Source organism: Aspergillus aculeatus (assembly GCF_001890905.1).
Source record: "Aspergillus aculeatus ATCC 16872 unplaced genomic scaffold ASPACscaffold_16, whole genome shotgun sequence".
Taxonomy (NCBI): domain Eukaryota; kingdom Fungi; phylum Ascomycota; class Eurotiomycetes; order Eurotiales; family Aspergillaceae; genus Aspergillus; species Aspergillus aculeatus.
This window is the reverse complement of record NW_017962991.1, coordinates 187475-202583: the sequence shown is the minus strand read 5'-3', so window position 1 is coordinate 202583 and position 15109 is coordinate 187475. Positions and strand designations below refer to the sequence as shown.

Sequence of the window (15109 nt, the reverse complement as noted above, 5' to 3'; positions counted from 1 at the left end):
AAGAAACCAGGTGGTTGTTTGTTCCCATGATCGTTTCGTGATGGTCGAGAAGCAGGGAAAGGGGATGATTACCATCCCCAACCACCCAATCCATCATCTATACTTCTTGTCCCGGCATGGTTTGCTAGTGCCGGCTTTCTCTTGCTCCCGCGCATGCACGCCATTACCCGTGTGTGGATCGTCGATGATGAACGTCTTCACTAACAGCTGCAGAAATCAAGGTCTAGACATCATCTGCCTCCGTCCTCTTACGAGCGCACGGCTAGTTTCGAGATCGACATGGCTTGTCAAGCTTGATAAGGGAACGTGTAGAGGCTAGCTTTGGGCTCGGGGTGGGACGGATAAGTCGAGAGGAAACTTTGTTTCTGGCAGCAGCATTACCGGCGATATCACCATCGCGCAGACTTCGACCCTCGCGACCTTTGGAAATGACCAACTGCCCACCAAGAAGCTTGTCGAATTGCGGGGGGTTCGAGCGCCATTGGAACACAAAAGATGTGTGCTGAATGAAAGTATGTTCTGGTACCGGATGGCACATTAGACTTCCCTCTGGATTGTCAGGCGACCCGGACTTATGCGCTATTGGCCCCTGCTATCATGGAGATTTATGCGGATGCACCAGCCACACTTAACGGGGCACGGAGTCTTCATAGTATTTCCACGGGGTTGAGTTCGTGTGCCGGATCTAGGTAAGGTTAAGTTCCTTTTTGATTTTCCAACGGAACGTGCTGCATATGACTCAGGAGGGAGCTTTGAATGAATTTCGTGGCTGGCATGGGGCACTGTATTCCAATCAGATTATTCGTGATTTTGTTCAGCTCGTGTTATTGGGCGCGAGTTACCTATGCGCTTTGTGATTTATCAACTCTACAGGCGGCAGGGAAGAAGAAAAATTCTATGGATGGTTATTCTTATTATCTTTTCTCCGAGTAGAGTTTCTTTTCCTTTTTTTTTTTTTTTTTTTTTCGTTGTTTTTCCGCTTTTAATCTCTGGCTTACCACATGTCATTTTCTTCGTGGTTCTCACCATACTCACTTGCGGCTTCAAATGTCTCGTCGATAACGTTCCCTTCCAGATCCATGCTGATATATTCGACCATGGGAAGTTTGAGATTCTGCGCAAGGAGACGGGTTATGTTGGATACCGGAACCTCGGATGGAGTGGTAGTGTCGTGGAATAGCAGGTTGTTGTCCAAAGTTGCGCCTTGAAACGTGGGCCATGGCATGTCTGTCGCCCATACCCCGCAGCAGGGACAAGTTGGAATCACCACTCTGGGGTCGCGTGTGTCAGGCCGGCTACGGGGATATGGCTCCCAACGATAGGAAGCGGAACCGGGCCGGGTTGTGACAGCAGAGCTGCTTGGTGTTGGAGGGTGCGTTGATGCAGGCCGGCGCCGCGGATTCCAGCTGCAATTACATGGGACAGGGCGGTCGACCCGCACCGGCGTTTCACGGCGAACGTCCCAGTTCAGCGGCCTTCCGGCATCCTTCCGAATTAGCAGCTCATGGATTGCGGTCGCTGAGCTCGGGGCTACCTCGCGATCTCCATATTCCTCGACTAAACACAGGTAGGACTCGGGAATGGAAGATTTGAACAGGTACCTTATGATGTCGACTGTCGATACCACTGGAGCTGGGTCTGCCTCTGCCCACCGAGCTGCCCGCAACTGCTCCACCGCTCGGTCTCTTGGGCCGGTGTCACCGTTGGTGCAGCTGCTGATACTCGGAGCCTCAGCTTCCAGGGTTTGCATACCATTCATGATATTCAGCTCGCGCAGGTACCCTCGGTGTAGAAGCTCTTGTCTATCACTTTTCTGGAGCTCTTGAAGAACTTCCCACTCGAGCATCTGTCGATTGTACTGCCTCCAACTCCAAGCCAGCCGGCGGTCATGAGAAAGGCCCTCGATATCGAAGTCCGTGCTTGGAATGGGCATGGGCACCCCCAAGTCCAGTCGCTGCCCGGGAAGCGAGCGTTCGTATTCGTCTAGGCGAGCTTCCTGTTCCTGCGTCATGATGCAATAGATGATGCGGGCGCGGTCGATCTCACCAGGAAAACTGGGGTCAGGGGGAGGAGGATCGTGCCGGTCAGGACCGCGTGCCTGCTGCCGCAGGACGCGAAGTCTTCGATTGCGGTGACATTCGAGATTCTGGCACGGCGGCTGCATGAAGCCATTCGGCCCACAGCAGCGACACTGGCCGTCCAGCACGGGCGGAAATCCATGACTCGCGAGCCCTCGGCGGGCGCCTAGGACCGTCCTGCACATTCCACATGACTCCGACTCCGTACTCCCTTCGTGCCAGAAGCAGTTCAACCACGTCATCTTGAAAGAGCTCAAGCTTCTGACGAAGCAGAACTTGTGGGAGGCTTTGTTGTGTTGTTGGTGTTGGTGTCTTGGAAAGGTTCTAGGTCGGTGTTTCTAGAAGGGTTCCGTTGGGTAGAAGGGAAGGGGAGTAAAAAGGGACGCTCTGAGGGAGCATAAGGTAGAGGATGCATTTTATATTAGCTTGATGGATGCAATGCTTTGTTGCTGGACAAAGACAGTTGACGAAATGTTCCTCGAGGGTTGTAGTTGATGCTAAGATCCCCGGCTGAAGGATAGAGCTTGGGAGGTACTTGGGCGGGAGAGCTCTCTTGCAATACTAACTGCCGGTAGATGTCCCGGAGGATTATGCCCCCACGGATTGAAAAGGATCATGAACTGGAGATTACCATTGAGTTGAGGTGCATCTTCACTACGGGATTGGGATATGCTAGACTAGATTCGCTACACTGGATTTCGGGTGTAGGTGACCTTTCTGAACTACTCGCGGCAGTGGTACATATTCCGTTAGAATCCCCTCCACCTTTACTTACATGTTGGAGGCGCAAGACCTGAGTCGGTGCATCATGGCTCGAGTTGCTGCCTAATCAGTTTACTATGTTGCATTGCTGATACTGGATTCTAGATACATAGCCGATAAGATCCACTACCAACACTCCAACAGCACCCGCCGCAAACGCCCCTCGCGCAAGGCCATGTAGACCTTACTCACCTGCGACCCGATGGTCAGCTTCCCCGCGCTCTGAGCCCGATCGACCGTCGGGTGATCCGCGAACCCCCGATGAAGCGGGACGCCCAGCTCCTCCCGCACAAAGGCGTAGAGCCGTCGCGACGCGCCGCAGAGGTAGGTTGGGGTGGGAGGGAAGGTAGTGGTCTGCGTGAAGCGCGTGGCGCGGACGGTCTCATAGCTCTCGCGCAACGTGCACGCGAGAGTGCGCTTCCAGTCGCGGAGCGATGGCAGGTTCGTCTCGGCAGCGCCAGCGCCAGTCTTGGGCGGCGGTAGTAGGTCGAGCAGGGTGCCGGCGGTGCTGGTGGCGGTGGTGGTGCAGCGGTCAGCAAGGTCGAGGGTGCTGGATCGGGCCCAGTGGTACATCAACTCGGCCCAGATGGCGGTGCGGATATGTTGGAGGGTCGAGGAGTCCGCCGCCGCCGTCCCCCGGCACGATGCAGCAGCGACCACCTCGTCGGTGAGAGCGTCGACCTTGGGCCGCACGTCGCGCAGGAACTCGGTCTGCAGCACGCGCAGGTCCAGCGCCTGGCACAGCACGTACAAGAAGGTTGCGGTCATCAGGGCCAGGACCTCGACGGCGTCGGCGGCGTAACGGCACCCCACCAGGGCCAGCGAGTTGAGGCTCTGGTTGTGCATCTCGGCAGACTGCACGTGGTTGCTGACGGGGTGGTTGAGGTAGCCCAGCTCGGAGAGGTAGGCGGCCATGTTGATGTCGAGGCCCTTGAACGCGTACGACAGGCTGGGGTCGTCGAGGCTCAGGTTCGGCGGCAGCCCGTGGCTGAGCGCCGGGTTCAGCAGCTCCGAGCACTGCGCGAACAGCATCCTGCCGACCATCTGCACGCAGCCCAGCGTCTTCTCCATCGCCGACGTGATCGCCGCCGCCTGGAAGTTGCCCCCGTGGTGGACGTGCCGGCCCGCCACGCTGATCAGCGGGTTGTCCGTCGTCGAGTTGAGCTCCGTCGCCACCTGCCTGAGCGCCAGCGCCATCGTCTCGAGCTGCGGCCCCAGCCACTGTGTCGCTGTGCGCAGGGCGTACCGGTCCTGGCTGAGCCCGGCGTGGCCCGCGGCGTCGGTCATACTGCTGCTGCTGCTGCTGTTGTCCGCAGCCTCCTCCGTGGACCGCGCCGCGAGACGGGAGTCGGCCAGGAAGCCGAAGATGTTGGCGGCGGCTTCGATTTGTCCGTCGTGGGGTCGCACAGCCGCGATGAACGGGTGGTAGTTGTCCGCCTGGCCGGCGAGAGCCTCCGTGGCCATAGCGGTCAGGAGCTGTGAGAGGAGGAGGAGCTGGTTGGCTTCGAACAGGACCAGACTGGCGGCGCCGCAGCTGAAGGCTGTTCCGTTGAGCAGACCGAGTCCCTCCTTGGGCCCCAGATCGAGCGCGGGGAGTCCCAGCCGCTGGAGGGCGTCGTCCGCGGGAAGGATCTCGTCAGTCGCGTGGACATGCACGGAGATGTCGGGGTTGCCCTCCAAGGTGCCGGCGATGTAGGAGAGCGGCGCCAGGTCGCCCGAGGCGGAGATGCTGCCCCGGAGCGGCACGACGGGCGTCACACCGTGGCGCAACAGCGTGAGAATATGCTCGACCACGACCGGCCGCACGGCCGAATGACCGCGGAGCAGGGAATTGCAGCGCGTCAACATGGCCGCCCGGACCACGGGAATCGGCATGCTATGGCTCCGGTGGCAGGGGCGGAACGTGGTGGTGGAGGAGGGGATTTGTTGTCGATCGCTGGGCAGGAGAACGCACGAGGTTTGCATCTGAATTAGGGCTTTCTGGAGGCCGGCGTAGTGCGTGGTTCGCGTGTCCGCACTGCCGCCGAACCCTGTGTTGACCCCGTACACCACTTCGCCGCGCTGTAGCTGCTGATCCAGAAATTCCACGCTGGCTTCCATGCTTTGACGGATCGTGGGGTCACTGGTCATGGTGGCATGCTGGCCGTGTCTGGGTAGATTTGATTAGGGGGGTTTGAGGGGAAGTGAGTGGATGGACCGGGGGTCCGGGGAACGAAAACATACTGAGCCACGACAACCACCGCACCCATATCTAGGGTACTTCCGGTCAGCACAATTGGGGTTTTGCTTGTCAGTAGATCCTCTACCCTTTGACAGGAGGAGAGCACACTCTCAGTGAGGGACAGGCCGCGAGCATCGCGCAAAGTTATGTCTCCCATTATGTTGAGGTACAATATGGTCGGGCCTCCGTCGGCTTAGTGTTCAGTTTTTCGATACGGTGATCGGTGAGAGCCTGTCTGTCGAACAGCTTTATTTATCGTGGTTTGTTTCTGGTTGTCTCAGACAGCCTGACCTCTCGCCAAAAATAACACTAAAAAGGCAGAAGAGCAAGGTTTTGCCGGAGGGGAGGGAGAAGAGGGAAGATGGAGACGGTAATTGAAGAACGGAATTACCTCCCTATTCCAATGCCTTAGTCAGGCTGTTCATGCGCAGAGGCTGGGCCTGGGTGGGGGGCTGAATACTACTAGCGAATCTCATTGCATCGTTAGTCCTTCTGGCGGCATCAAATGCTAAGATGAGAAGAATTATTGGACACAGGCCGGCCGGCCGGGCCGTCTGCATGACCGGAAGCATTTTATGCAGAAGCAACAGGGAAATGGCGGTGTAAATCACAACCTTCAGGGGCGATGGGATGGTTGAAGGTAGACGAGGGCCCTTGCAGATTTGCAGATCATAAGGCAGGTATGCTCAGGAATATGGCATCCGCTGCCTTACGTTCTGCTCATTGATCTGATACAGCAGCAGAAGCCGAGAAAATACTGGCGCTGCTTTCTTCAGCTAGGATATGCTCCTGACCACCAAGGCCCTTACATTTACATCCGAGATGTCTAGACTGCAAACAGAAAGCCATGAATCAGGAGTGTATGGAGCTATCATTACAAGGATATCATTTGCAAGCGATCTGCACGGGGGATGATGCTCGTCCTTTATCAAGTTTAGCCTCGAACAGCATGTGGCTGTGCATGGATCGAGTCCCCAAAATAGGGGCACAAGTAAGACAGAACACCCAGCATATCACTCATTAGCCATTGCCACGATGCGGCGAAGATTATACCCATCGACGAACAAGTTGGACGCGTGCAGCATGAATGAGACATGGTCAGCCCCCTCTCCCTATCCTCATCCCCTTAACTAGCTCACGGGCTTCCTGCATGGCACAACGCCTCCGAACCAGAACAGTACAGGCAGAGCTGAGACCCCCGCCAGTAAGCCCAACACCCCGGTCATCGTGGCCCAGCCCGCACTTTGGCGAATGTAGCCCGCCAGCAGAGGGCCGGCAACGGAGCCAGCCGCGTAGGCGGAGTTGGCCAAGCCGTACGCCAGCCCCATGGCCCCCTGGGTGCCAAAGGTCGACGGGGCCTCTTGCTCCTGCTCCGCCGCGGCATACGAATTCTCCGCCAGGACCAAGGGGAACAACAGACTCATGCACACTCCCAGCAGGCAAAGCAGGACACAGAGGAGGACTTTGTGCGCAAGGTCATTGTCGGAGACCAGACGAAGAAGGACGGCCGGAGGCACACTCAGCAGGAACGCTCCGCCGGCCAAAAGCCGACGACGCCGGGAGGGCACTCGGTCGTTGATCCACCCGACAAGCGGGCCCAGAAGGCTGGGTACGAGGAACGGGATGAAGATCAACCCCTGCGCGGTCTGCGCCCATGCGTAGGCGTCCTGGACGAACAACGGTAAGGCGCTGTCGAACGCGGAGATTACGATCGAGATCACGAGACACGTCCAGAGGACGACCAGGATTCGAGGCGAGGAGAGCAGTCTCCAGAGGCCGTGGAGACCGGTATGGGATTGCAGCGCTGGAGGTGCAGCAGGTTCGGACTCATCCTCGGGTCTATCGGCCGGTTTCAGCGCAGGGTCGGCCAGGGGAGGTCCCCGGTCCAAACCACCACGAACGGGCTCGAGGGCAGGCGACCTCTCAATGATCAACAGTCGAAGGCCCAGATCGATGCCGATCAGGACAAACGCCACGATGAAGACCGAGTCGTACCCGGCGTGCTCATAGACCGCACCGCCGATGAGCGGGCCGATGAGGTTCCCGATGGTCATACCCATGCTCATACACCCCATGGCGTGGCCCAGCTGCTCCTCCGGAACCGTGTCCACCAGCAATGCGCATGAGACGGTCCAAACGATGGCGGCGGCGGCCCCCTGGAGGAGACGACCTGCGATCCAGGCGCCAATGCGGTTCCCCCCGCAGAGCAGCGCTGTTCCCGCGCCCAGTGTCAGCACTCCGACCACCATGGGCCACCACCGCGACTGAATGCGATCAGAGACGTAGCCGCTGAGGGCTGGACGTGTGGAGCAGGGGGTCAGCGTTAGCCTCGGAGTTGGGATCTCTTAAGCTTGTGAACGTACTCACGTGCAAGAGAGAATTGAGCAGCACCGTATAGCGCGATCAGGATCGAGGTCCATGTTTGCTCTGTGTTTGTGGGACGGGAGATTAGCGACACGACGGAGAAGACAGCTCGCGAGAGAATGAATCATCATTACCGTCATTTCTGGATACCCCGAGTCGGTCGTTGAGCGCAGTAGGAACCACAGGGACGATCTGACGCGGCTTTAGCTATGGGACTGACTGAGCGGCTCGGATGGGATTGGAACTCCTGACAAGCGTACCAGTCCGTACAAAAAGCTATCCTTGAGGTTCCTCAGTCTATTTAATTTGATGATCGCATTTCCGAGGTAACTGTACAAAGGGAGGGACCGGGGGGGGGCATACGTACGGTAAAAATGGCGTAAGACGCCACGAACGTGATGAACGAGACAGAGGATCTCAAGTTGAAGAACACAGAACGTCTTTGCCTTGGAGCACAGTCAAGCTGCGAGTGATTCACAGTCGTGCTGGCCATGGAAGTGGGCAGCCAGTTATTACAGTTGACAACAAGCCGGCAGAACCACCGGAAGCCGGGGAGGTCTCCCATACTTTAGTTAACTATCGATCGCCAGCATACGGAGCATACGGAGCATATGGATGGCTTGGATGTCGCCTCAAATTCCGAATGATTAGAACAACAAAGATCACTAGACTATGCAGAATATGCGCCCGTCCCTTGCTTGATTAAATGGAGCTATTTCCAGACTATTCACGGGAAGGCTCCGCAGGCATGCAATGCCATGCACTGTGCTGATCTCTCCCCTTCACCGACACGAGCCCTAATTTGGTTCGGTAATACAGTTTCCCAACTGCAGACCTCCAAGTTATCGCATGCAGCCCATTTGCACCACCGTCCCGATTCAGCCCTGGTGATACTCGGCTGCCACCCGTTTCGTCAGCCATTCATAGGAGGTCACCGGCTTCTCCTGGTCCCAGTCGGCCATACTGGGCCTCCATGTCCCCGGCACGTCACAGCCCGGCAACGTCTCGATCATGACCTCGGGGTCCACTGCCCCGGTATACGCAATCGAGTAGCGATCGAAGACCAGCTTGCCCGCATCCGAGCGTGCACCCAGCGTCTCCTCGCGCGGCCCCACGACCTGATGCAAGGCGCTCTTCCACCGCCCATTTGACTGCCGCTCCAGCATATCGCCGACATTGACGACGATCGTGCCGGGCTTGGGCGCCACCGGCCGGAAGACGGCGCCGTCGTGCACCTCCAGCCCGCCCACGTGGTCCTGGAAGACGAGGGTCAGGCCGCCGTAGTCGGTGTGCGCGTTCAATCGACGCGGGCCTTGGCCCCCCGCGGAATCCCCCGCCGCCGTGGTGGCCGAGGCTGACTGCAGCACCATCTGCGGATAGTGGAGGAAGCTGATGTGGCCGAACCGCTGGCTCTGCATGCGGCACAGCGTGTCGGGCTCGATGGCGAGGATGTCGCAGAGCGCGCGGCGCAGCGCGGCCTCGACCTCGTTGCACGCGTCCCAGAAGCGCGTGTAGAAGGCGCGGAACCCCGGGAAGACGGACTCCGGCAGCCACCGGTTCTTCGGGTCGGCCGGGTTGCCGACCTCCAGGGTCTCCTTGTGGTCCGGGGACGCGCGGCGGTGGGCTTCGACGGCCGCCTCGTCGAAGACCAGCTGGCTGATGTGGCCGACGCCGTACTCGGCGTAGCCGAGGTGGTCCTCGAGGGCGTCGCTGGCGGGCCGCGGGATGAGGTTCTTGGTGGCGGCGTCGAGGGCGAAGAAGCGCTTGGAGTGGAGGCGGTTGGTCAGCTTTGGTTGTGTGTGTGTGTTACGGTAGGCAGAGCAGAAGGGGCCAACTTATCCATTCCAGCGCTTGCTCGTAGACCTCCGCCGGCATGCCGTGGTTGGCTAGGTAGATGAAGCCGTAGGTTTGCAGGGCGTGGTCGAGCTGGCGGAGCGCTTCGCCTCGTTCGGCGGCGGACCCGTGAAGCTTGGAGCAGTCCAGCGTGATCATGTCCGCGGCCTCGTTGCTGGACGCGGAGGCTGCGAGTTGCGGGTCATGATGGGAGGATCCGATAGAGCCCATGGTGATGGTGTGATGGTTTGATGGTTTGATGGTTGGGGAGAGGGGGGGAGGGGGGGGTAGGAAGAACCAAATCGGGTTCGAACTTTTCACCTGTCGTGCTTTGATCCAAGTTGTGGAAGGCCGGTATCAGGTGTGTTGGAGCTTGATATTATATGTAACTCTACCGCGGGGGACAAGCTGACGAGTAATCCTGTGGCGAGACGACGACAGCTTTCACGACCGTGGCACAATCGGACGAATAAGTCTTTCTCGGAAAATGCTACCGCATAGTGTGTATCGCATGCAGAAAGCGTGCTACACCGCTTATCGATCGAGGGAGTTGGCGAAGCTGAGCGGTGCAGGATGAGTTATATTTCCTGCATGCATTGTCGATCAGCAGGATCTTGAGACGCATCAGTCGCATGCACGAATCAATCAAGTTCGGCAGTCAACCCAAGCAGTTCCCAATGCGAATTTCTCACCAGCCTGATGTCCCTTCTCAATCCTAGCATCGACTTGGCTGGAGTCGTCTGCAAAGAGGTAACTAACTTATCCGCCACTCAAACTAGGTATGTGAAAATGAGTGGGAACGCCAATCTGCACGGGCTTGGAGATCGGCTCAACCGAACCTTTGGCTGTTGGTGAATTGGGGCCACTGCAGGAGACTCTTCCATCTCGAAAAGTCGAAAACAATATGAGGCGATTTCTCAGGGCCGGAGGGCGCCATGTGACAGTCGGCTTGGGAGGGTTTGATCCGGGGACGTTCGACCCAGCACGGGATATTGTCTCGCATATAAGTAGTCGCCATTGGATCAATATCAAAGTATTGCTGTAAGCCTGCTATACAGCCCCGAGCAACTCCTCTCCGGTCTGGACTACACCAGCAGAATGGCCAATCCAAGTTTAGGAGGTAAGTTCATGGAGTTCGAGGGCGTGAGGTTTCCGCCGTTGCCATCGGACTCCTACAGCCCTTCGCTCGATGGTCAAGTCACGAAGTGGTTCCCCCATGGTATCCCTCAGGATGAGCTACCCACCCACCTATGTTTGAGTTGGGCTTTGGTGCTGTCTCTATACACAGCATCGCCGGATGTCCTGTTTGGGGTGCTCGATGACACACAGGGTCAGGGCAAGGGCGCGAATGCCATTGTTCCCTGCCACCTGAATCTGGACTCGGTCGACACCGTACGCGCTGGCTGTGCGATGGTCAACCAGTACTGGCAGATCAGTCGTCATTTTGAGCAGATGGGGCTGGATAATCTGCGCACCAGCAGCGCCGAGGCTACCCGTCTCTGTGACTTCCGCAACGTGTTGGTGATGCGACCGACGGCTGGCCTCGACGAGCCTGGTAGTGCCAGACTTTCGGAATCATTGAGTTCTCGTTATCCACTGGTCCTGATATGCGGCCTTGATCGCGCAGGTGTGACGGTCCAGGTGCATTTTGACTCGACGGTCCTCTCTCTCGAGGTGTTCGAGTCAGTCCTGCACACGCTCTCGCACACTCTCGCACAGGTCACGTCCAACCTCGAAACACCTTGGGCGAACATTCAAACCAGTAGCCCCGAAGATCTCCAGAAAAGCCTCGATTGGAACAAGCAGAGCGGCACTGAAACAAGCGGCGACTGCGTTCATCACCGGATCGAACGTCATGCTACCGAACGGCCGCTGGCACCCGCTATCTGCGCGTGGGACGGAGACTTCTCATACGGCGAGCTTGACCAGAGCGCGTCTTACCTTGCCCATCAACTCTGCCTTGCTGGGCTCACATCAGAAGGCCTCGTCTTTATTCTGTCGGAGAAGTCCAAGTGGACCCCCTTGGCAATCCATGCCGTCCTCAAGGCAGCAGGGGCTTTCTCGTTGCTGGATCCCTCGCAACCAACTCACCGGCTCGTCACGCTCTGCGACCTCGCGTGCCCTCACCTGATCCTGACCTCCCAGCAGCAGTACGCCAAGGCCTGTCTTCTCGGACCGAAAGTGATGATCATCCAGGAGATGAGCGCTGGGACTCCCGCCAGGGACCCGGTGATACCGTGGTTGTGGGAACGGATTAGGGTTGAGAGCCATCACATGCTCCATGTGGGCTTCACCTCCGGGTCGACAGGCACCCCCAAGGGTGTCGTCACCAACCACGCCGGCTTTACCAGCGGGGAGTCCGTCTCAGGGCTTGACAGCTCGTCCCGCGTACTGCAGTCGACATCGTACAACTTCAGCGCTTGCATGTGGGAGCACCTGGTGGCCTTGACCTACGGCGCCTGTCTGTGCATCCCATCCGAGGACGAGCTACAGAATGACATCGAAGGGGCCATTCACCGTCTCGGCGTCACCTGGGCGATGATCACTCCCTCCGTAGCGCGGGTGCTCGAGCCCACTAAGGTGCCCAGCATCCAGACCATGTTCCTGGTGGGCGAAGCGATCGGTCGGCTAGAGGTTGGGAAGTGGGCGCCTCACGTCGCCCTTCACTCCATGTATGCGCAGTCCGAGTGCGGGAGCCCGATCATAACGAAGCGGATCTTCGAGCCGCAGGACCTGTCTACGGTGGGATTCCCCGGCGCGGCGATCGGGTGGATTGTCGATGCCCAGGACCACAATCGGTTGATGCCGCTGGGCGCCGAGGGGGAGCTGGTGCTTCACGGGCCGTGTCTGGCTCGGGGCTATCTCCACAACCCCGAGCAGATGCATGCCACCTTCATCACATCTCCGGCCTGGGCAGAGCAAGTCGGATGTGCCTCGACCACGCGGTTCCTGAAGACGGGGGATCTCTTCTCGCGCAGCCCGGTGGACGGGTCTTACCAGTTCCGCGGCCGCAAGGGCGGCAAGGTCAAGGTTCGGGGCCAGAGGATCGAACTGGCCGAGGTCGAGTACCACCTGCGCGCCCAGTTTCCGGAGGCCTCCCATGTCGTGGCGGAGCTCGTGCGTCCCCGCGATGCGGATTCGCAGTATGGCATGCTCGTGGCCGTCATCCCCGTGGCGTCTGCGCGGCCTGGTGGCGGAAATGCTGCTGGCCAGTGCCAGCTCCTGCCCCCCGATGCAGCGTTTCTGGCTCACGCACGACGGGCTTTGGACCAGATGAGCGAGCTGCTGCCGTCTTACATGATCCCACACTCCTTTCTCCCGGTGGCCCGTCTGCCGCGCACTGCGTCCGGGAAGATGCACCGCCGACTCTTGGTCGAGACCATCTCCCAGCTCTCTCGCAAGGAGATCGTGGCGTACATGACCGTCTCCAAGCTGTATCGCCCTCCGAGCACCGAGAGGGAAGCACTCTTGCAGTCGCTTTTGGTCAAGACACTGTCCCTCGACCTGGAAGAAGTCGGGATGGACGAGTCATTCCTCAGTTTGGGTGGTGACTCGCTATCCGCGCGGCAGCTCGTAACCCTGGCGCGTGGCGAGGGACTCGGCCTCACGGTGATCGACTGTCTCCAGCAGCCCAGTCTAAGCTCTCTCGCCGAATGCGCGAAGACCAGTCACCCAGAGCCTGTTGACCATACCCCAGCAACCGCGGAGGACGACCCCTTCAGCTCGCTGCGCCACGACTTCTTCAACAATCTGCCCACCCACCTCACCGCCGACATGATCGAAGACATTGCTCCGGTCCGCGAGACGCAGCTCTTTCTCGTGCAGTATCAGATCCTCGACTACCTCCAGATCCGGATGACTGGCCCGCTGGACCCCGTCCGACTGCGCCGGGCGTGCGAAGGGCTGGTGCAGAGCCACTCCATCCTGCGCACGATCTTCCTCCCCTTCCACACCGAGCACGTTCAGGTCATCCTGCGAGCGGTCGAGGTTCCGTGGCGCGCCGTGAGCCCGCCCACCGCCGGCCACGACGCTGACCTCTGGGCGCACGCCGTCTGCGCCGAGGACCGCAGCACCCCGACGCCGCTCAGCGGGCCCTTCCTCAAGTTTATTCTGTTGCTCGATGGCCCCCGGCAGCAACACACCCTGATCGTCCGCATCAGCCACGCGCAATTCGACGGCCTGTGCCTGGACACGCTCCTGGGCGACCTGGCCGAGCTCTACGGCGGGCAGAAAAGCAGCCCGCTAACCATCCCAACCAGCTACGCCGACTTTGTGCGCAAATGCGCCACGCTGCGCACGCCGCCCGGCCTGCAGTTCTGGCGGGCTCTCCTCGCCGAGTCGACCCCGACCGAACTCCCGCTCACCCCGTCCACCGAGCACCCGCACCAGCAGGAAACGTGCATCGTGGCGACGCAGGACATCCCCACGGCCCTGGCCCCGCCCGCCGGGACCACCTGGGCCACGGTCGTGAAAGCGGCGTGGTCGCAGGTCCTCCGCGAGCGCACGCGCCAGGCGGACGTCACCTTCTGCCAGATGGTCAACTGCCGGTTCGTGGACGTGCCCAGCCCCGAGCGCATCGTGGGGCCGTGCCTGAACCCGGTGCCCGTGCGCGTGCGCGCCGAGCCGGCCTGGACGGTGCGCGAGCTGCTGCAGGCCGTCCAGGACCAGCACGTCGCCTCGCTGGAGCACCAGACGCTCGAGTGGGGCGACCTCGTGGCCCACTGCACGGCGTGGCCGCGCGACACCGCGATCGACTCGATCGTGCTGCACGAGAATATCAACGCAAGCCCCGTGCGGACCGTAGACAAGGACGCCGTCTGGCGGTTGAAGGCCCACAGCGTGGACAATCCACCCGAGCGCACGATCTACCTCTACACGTATCCGCAGCCGGATTCGCTGTACGCGGTGCTGGTGCTGTCTAGTGCGGTGGGCAGTCAGGCCGAGGCGCAGCGCCTGGTGCAACGGTTCGGCGAGGTGGTAGGGTTGTTGGTACATCGGCCGGGGGCGCTGCTCTCTGCGTTGTGAGGCTCTGGGTTGGGTGTTATATCTAGATCTAGAGTTTGGTTTGGTATATAGTATATGGTATATGGTATATTGTATATTGTATATTGTACATGGTAAATGACCCTTCCCCCCCCCCCCCCCCGGGACCCGTTGTTTAGTTGAGGGCAACAGTTTTCTGCATTGATGATGGCGAATCCTCTTGTCTTCTCCGGATCCAACATACGTACTATTTCTATTCAGTCTTCTTGGTCAGACCCGTTGCAATATGTGATAAACTTCATTCCAGTGGCATTACTGAACCCCCTCAATACGGATATGGGGATGCGGGGAAAATAGACCGGGGAAGGGACTAACTACTCCCAAATTAGACTAGTTTATTGACTATTACCATTGACTCCTCTGTATTGTTGTTCCCTCTTAGTACCCTTTAATAACCTCCCTCACAAGCCAATTCTTTCCGTCAACGTTCCATTTCAAATCCACTCTCTGCCGAAACCATTCACATACCCCAATGTCCCCCACAACCAGACGTAGAACTCGTCTAATCACCGGCTGGTAATGTCCTCGCCCTCGATACAAGGCAATCATTCAGCTAAACAAAGCTAACAAACTCGCATCAGCCAACGATGCAGGGGTATGTTCAAACTTAACGCCTAGGCTACTGGTTTCCCTTCAAAGATTGTTTAAGTATACTAAGTGTTGCGACATTACTGTTGATTCCAGCCCGGCACCTGAAGTGTGAGTCCATCCACACACAGGAATCACAGCTCTGATGCTTAACAATCCCCCAGGCGACACCAATCTACCCTCCTGTGCGCACTGTCAACACGCAGGCATCGACTGCAAT

At 58.8% G+C, this 15109-nt stretch overlaps 4 protein-coding genes across 4 annotated transcripts; 1 reads left to right on the top strand and 3 right to left on the bottom strand.

Annotated features, from left to right (window-relative positions):
* Window positions 1-2966: 2966 nt before the first annotated feature.
* Window positions 2967-5218, bottom strand: ASPACDRAFT_34556 (uncharacterized protein; the record flags this gene model as incomplete). Its single annotated transcript, XM_020200051.1, has 2 exons — window positions 2967-4989; window positions 5064-5218. 2 exons carry the CDS (start codon window positions 5216-5218, stop codon window positions 2967-2969), a joined length of 2178 nt encoding a protein of 725 aa, XP_020052805.1.
* A 973-nt stretch (window positions 5219-6191) lies between these two features.
* ASPACDRAFT_1859148 (MFS transporter) lies at window positions 6192-7918 on the bottom strand (the record flags this gene model as incomplete). The annotated part of the gene is made up of 5 exons (XM_020197654.1): window positions 6192-7357; window positions 7429-7488; window positions 7560-7617; window positions 7686-7706; window positions 7793-7918. 5 exons carry the CDS (start codon window positions 7916-7918, stop codon window positions 6192-6194), a joined length of 1431 nt encoding a protein of 476 aa, XP_020052804.1.
* A 385-nt stretch (window positions 7919-8303) lies between these two features.
* ASPACDRAFT_34260 (uncharacterized protein) lies at window positions 8304-9489 on the bottom strand (the record flags this gene model as incomplete). The annotated part of the gene is made up of 2 exons (XM_020200030.1): window positions 8304-9212; window positions 9289-9489. The coding sequence occupies 2 exons, from the start codon at window positions 9487-9489 to the stop codon at window positions 8304-8306; spliced, it is 1110 nt and encodes a 369-aa protein (XP_020052803.1).
* A 1293-nt stretch (window positions 9490-10782) lies between these two features.
* nrps9 (putative nonribosomal peptide synthase) lies at window positions 10783-14283 on the top strand (the record flags this gene model as incomplete). The annotated part of the gene is made up of 1 exon (XM_020200023.1): window positions 10783-14283. One exon carries the CDS (start codon window positions 10783-10785, stop codon window positions 14281-14283), a length of 3501 nt encoding a protein of 1166 aa, XP_020052802.1.
* Window positions 14284-15109: the final 826 nt, after the last annotated feature.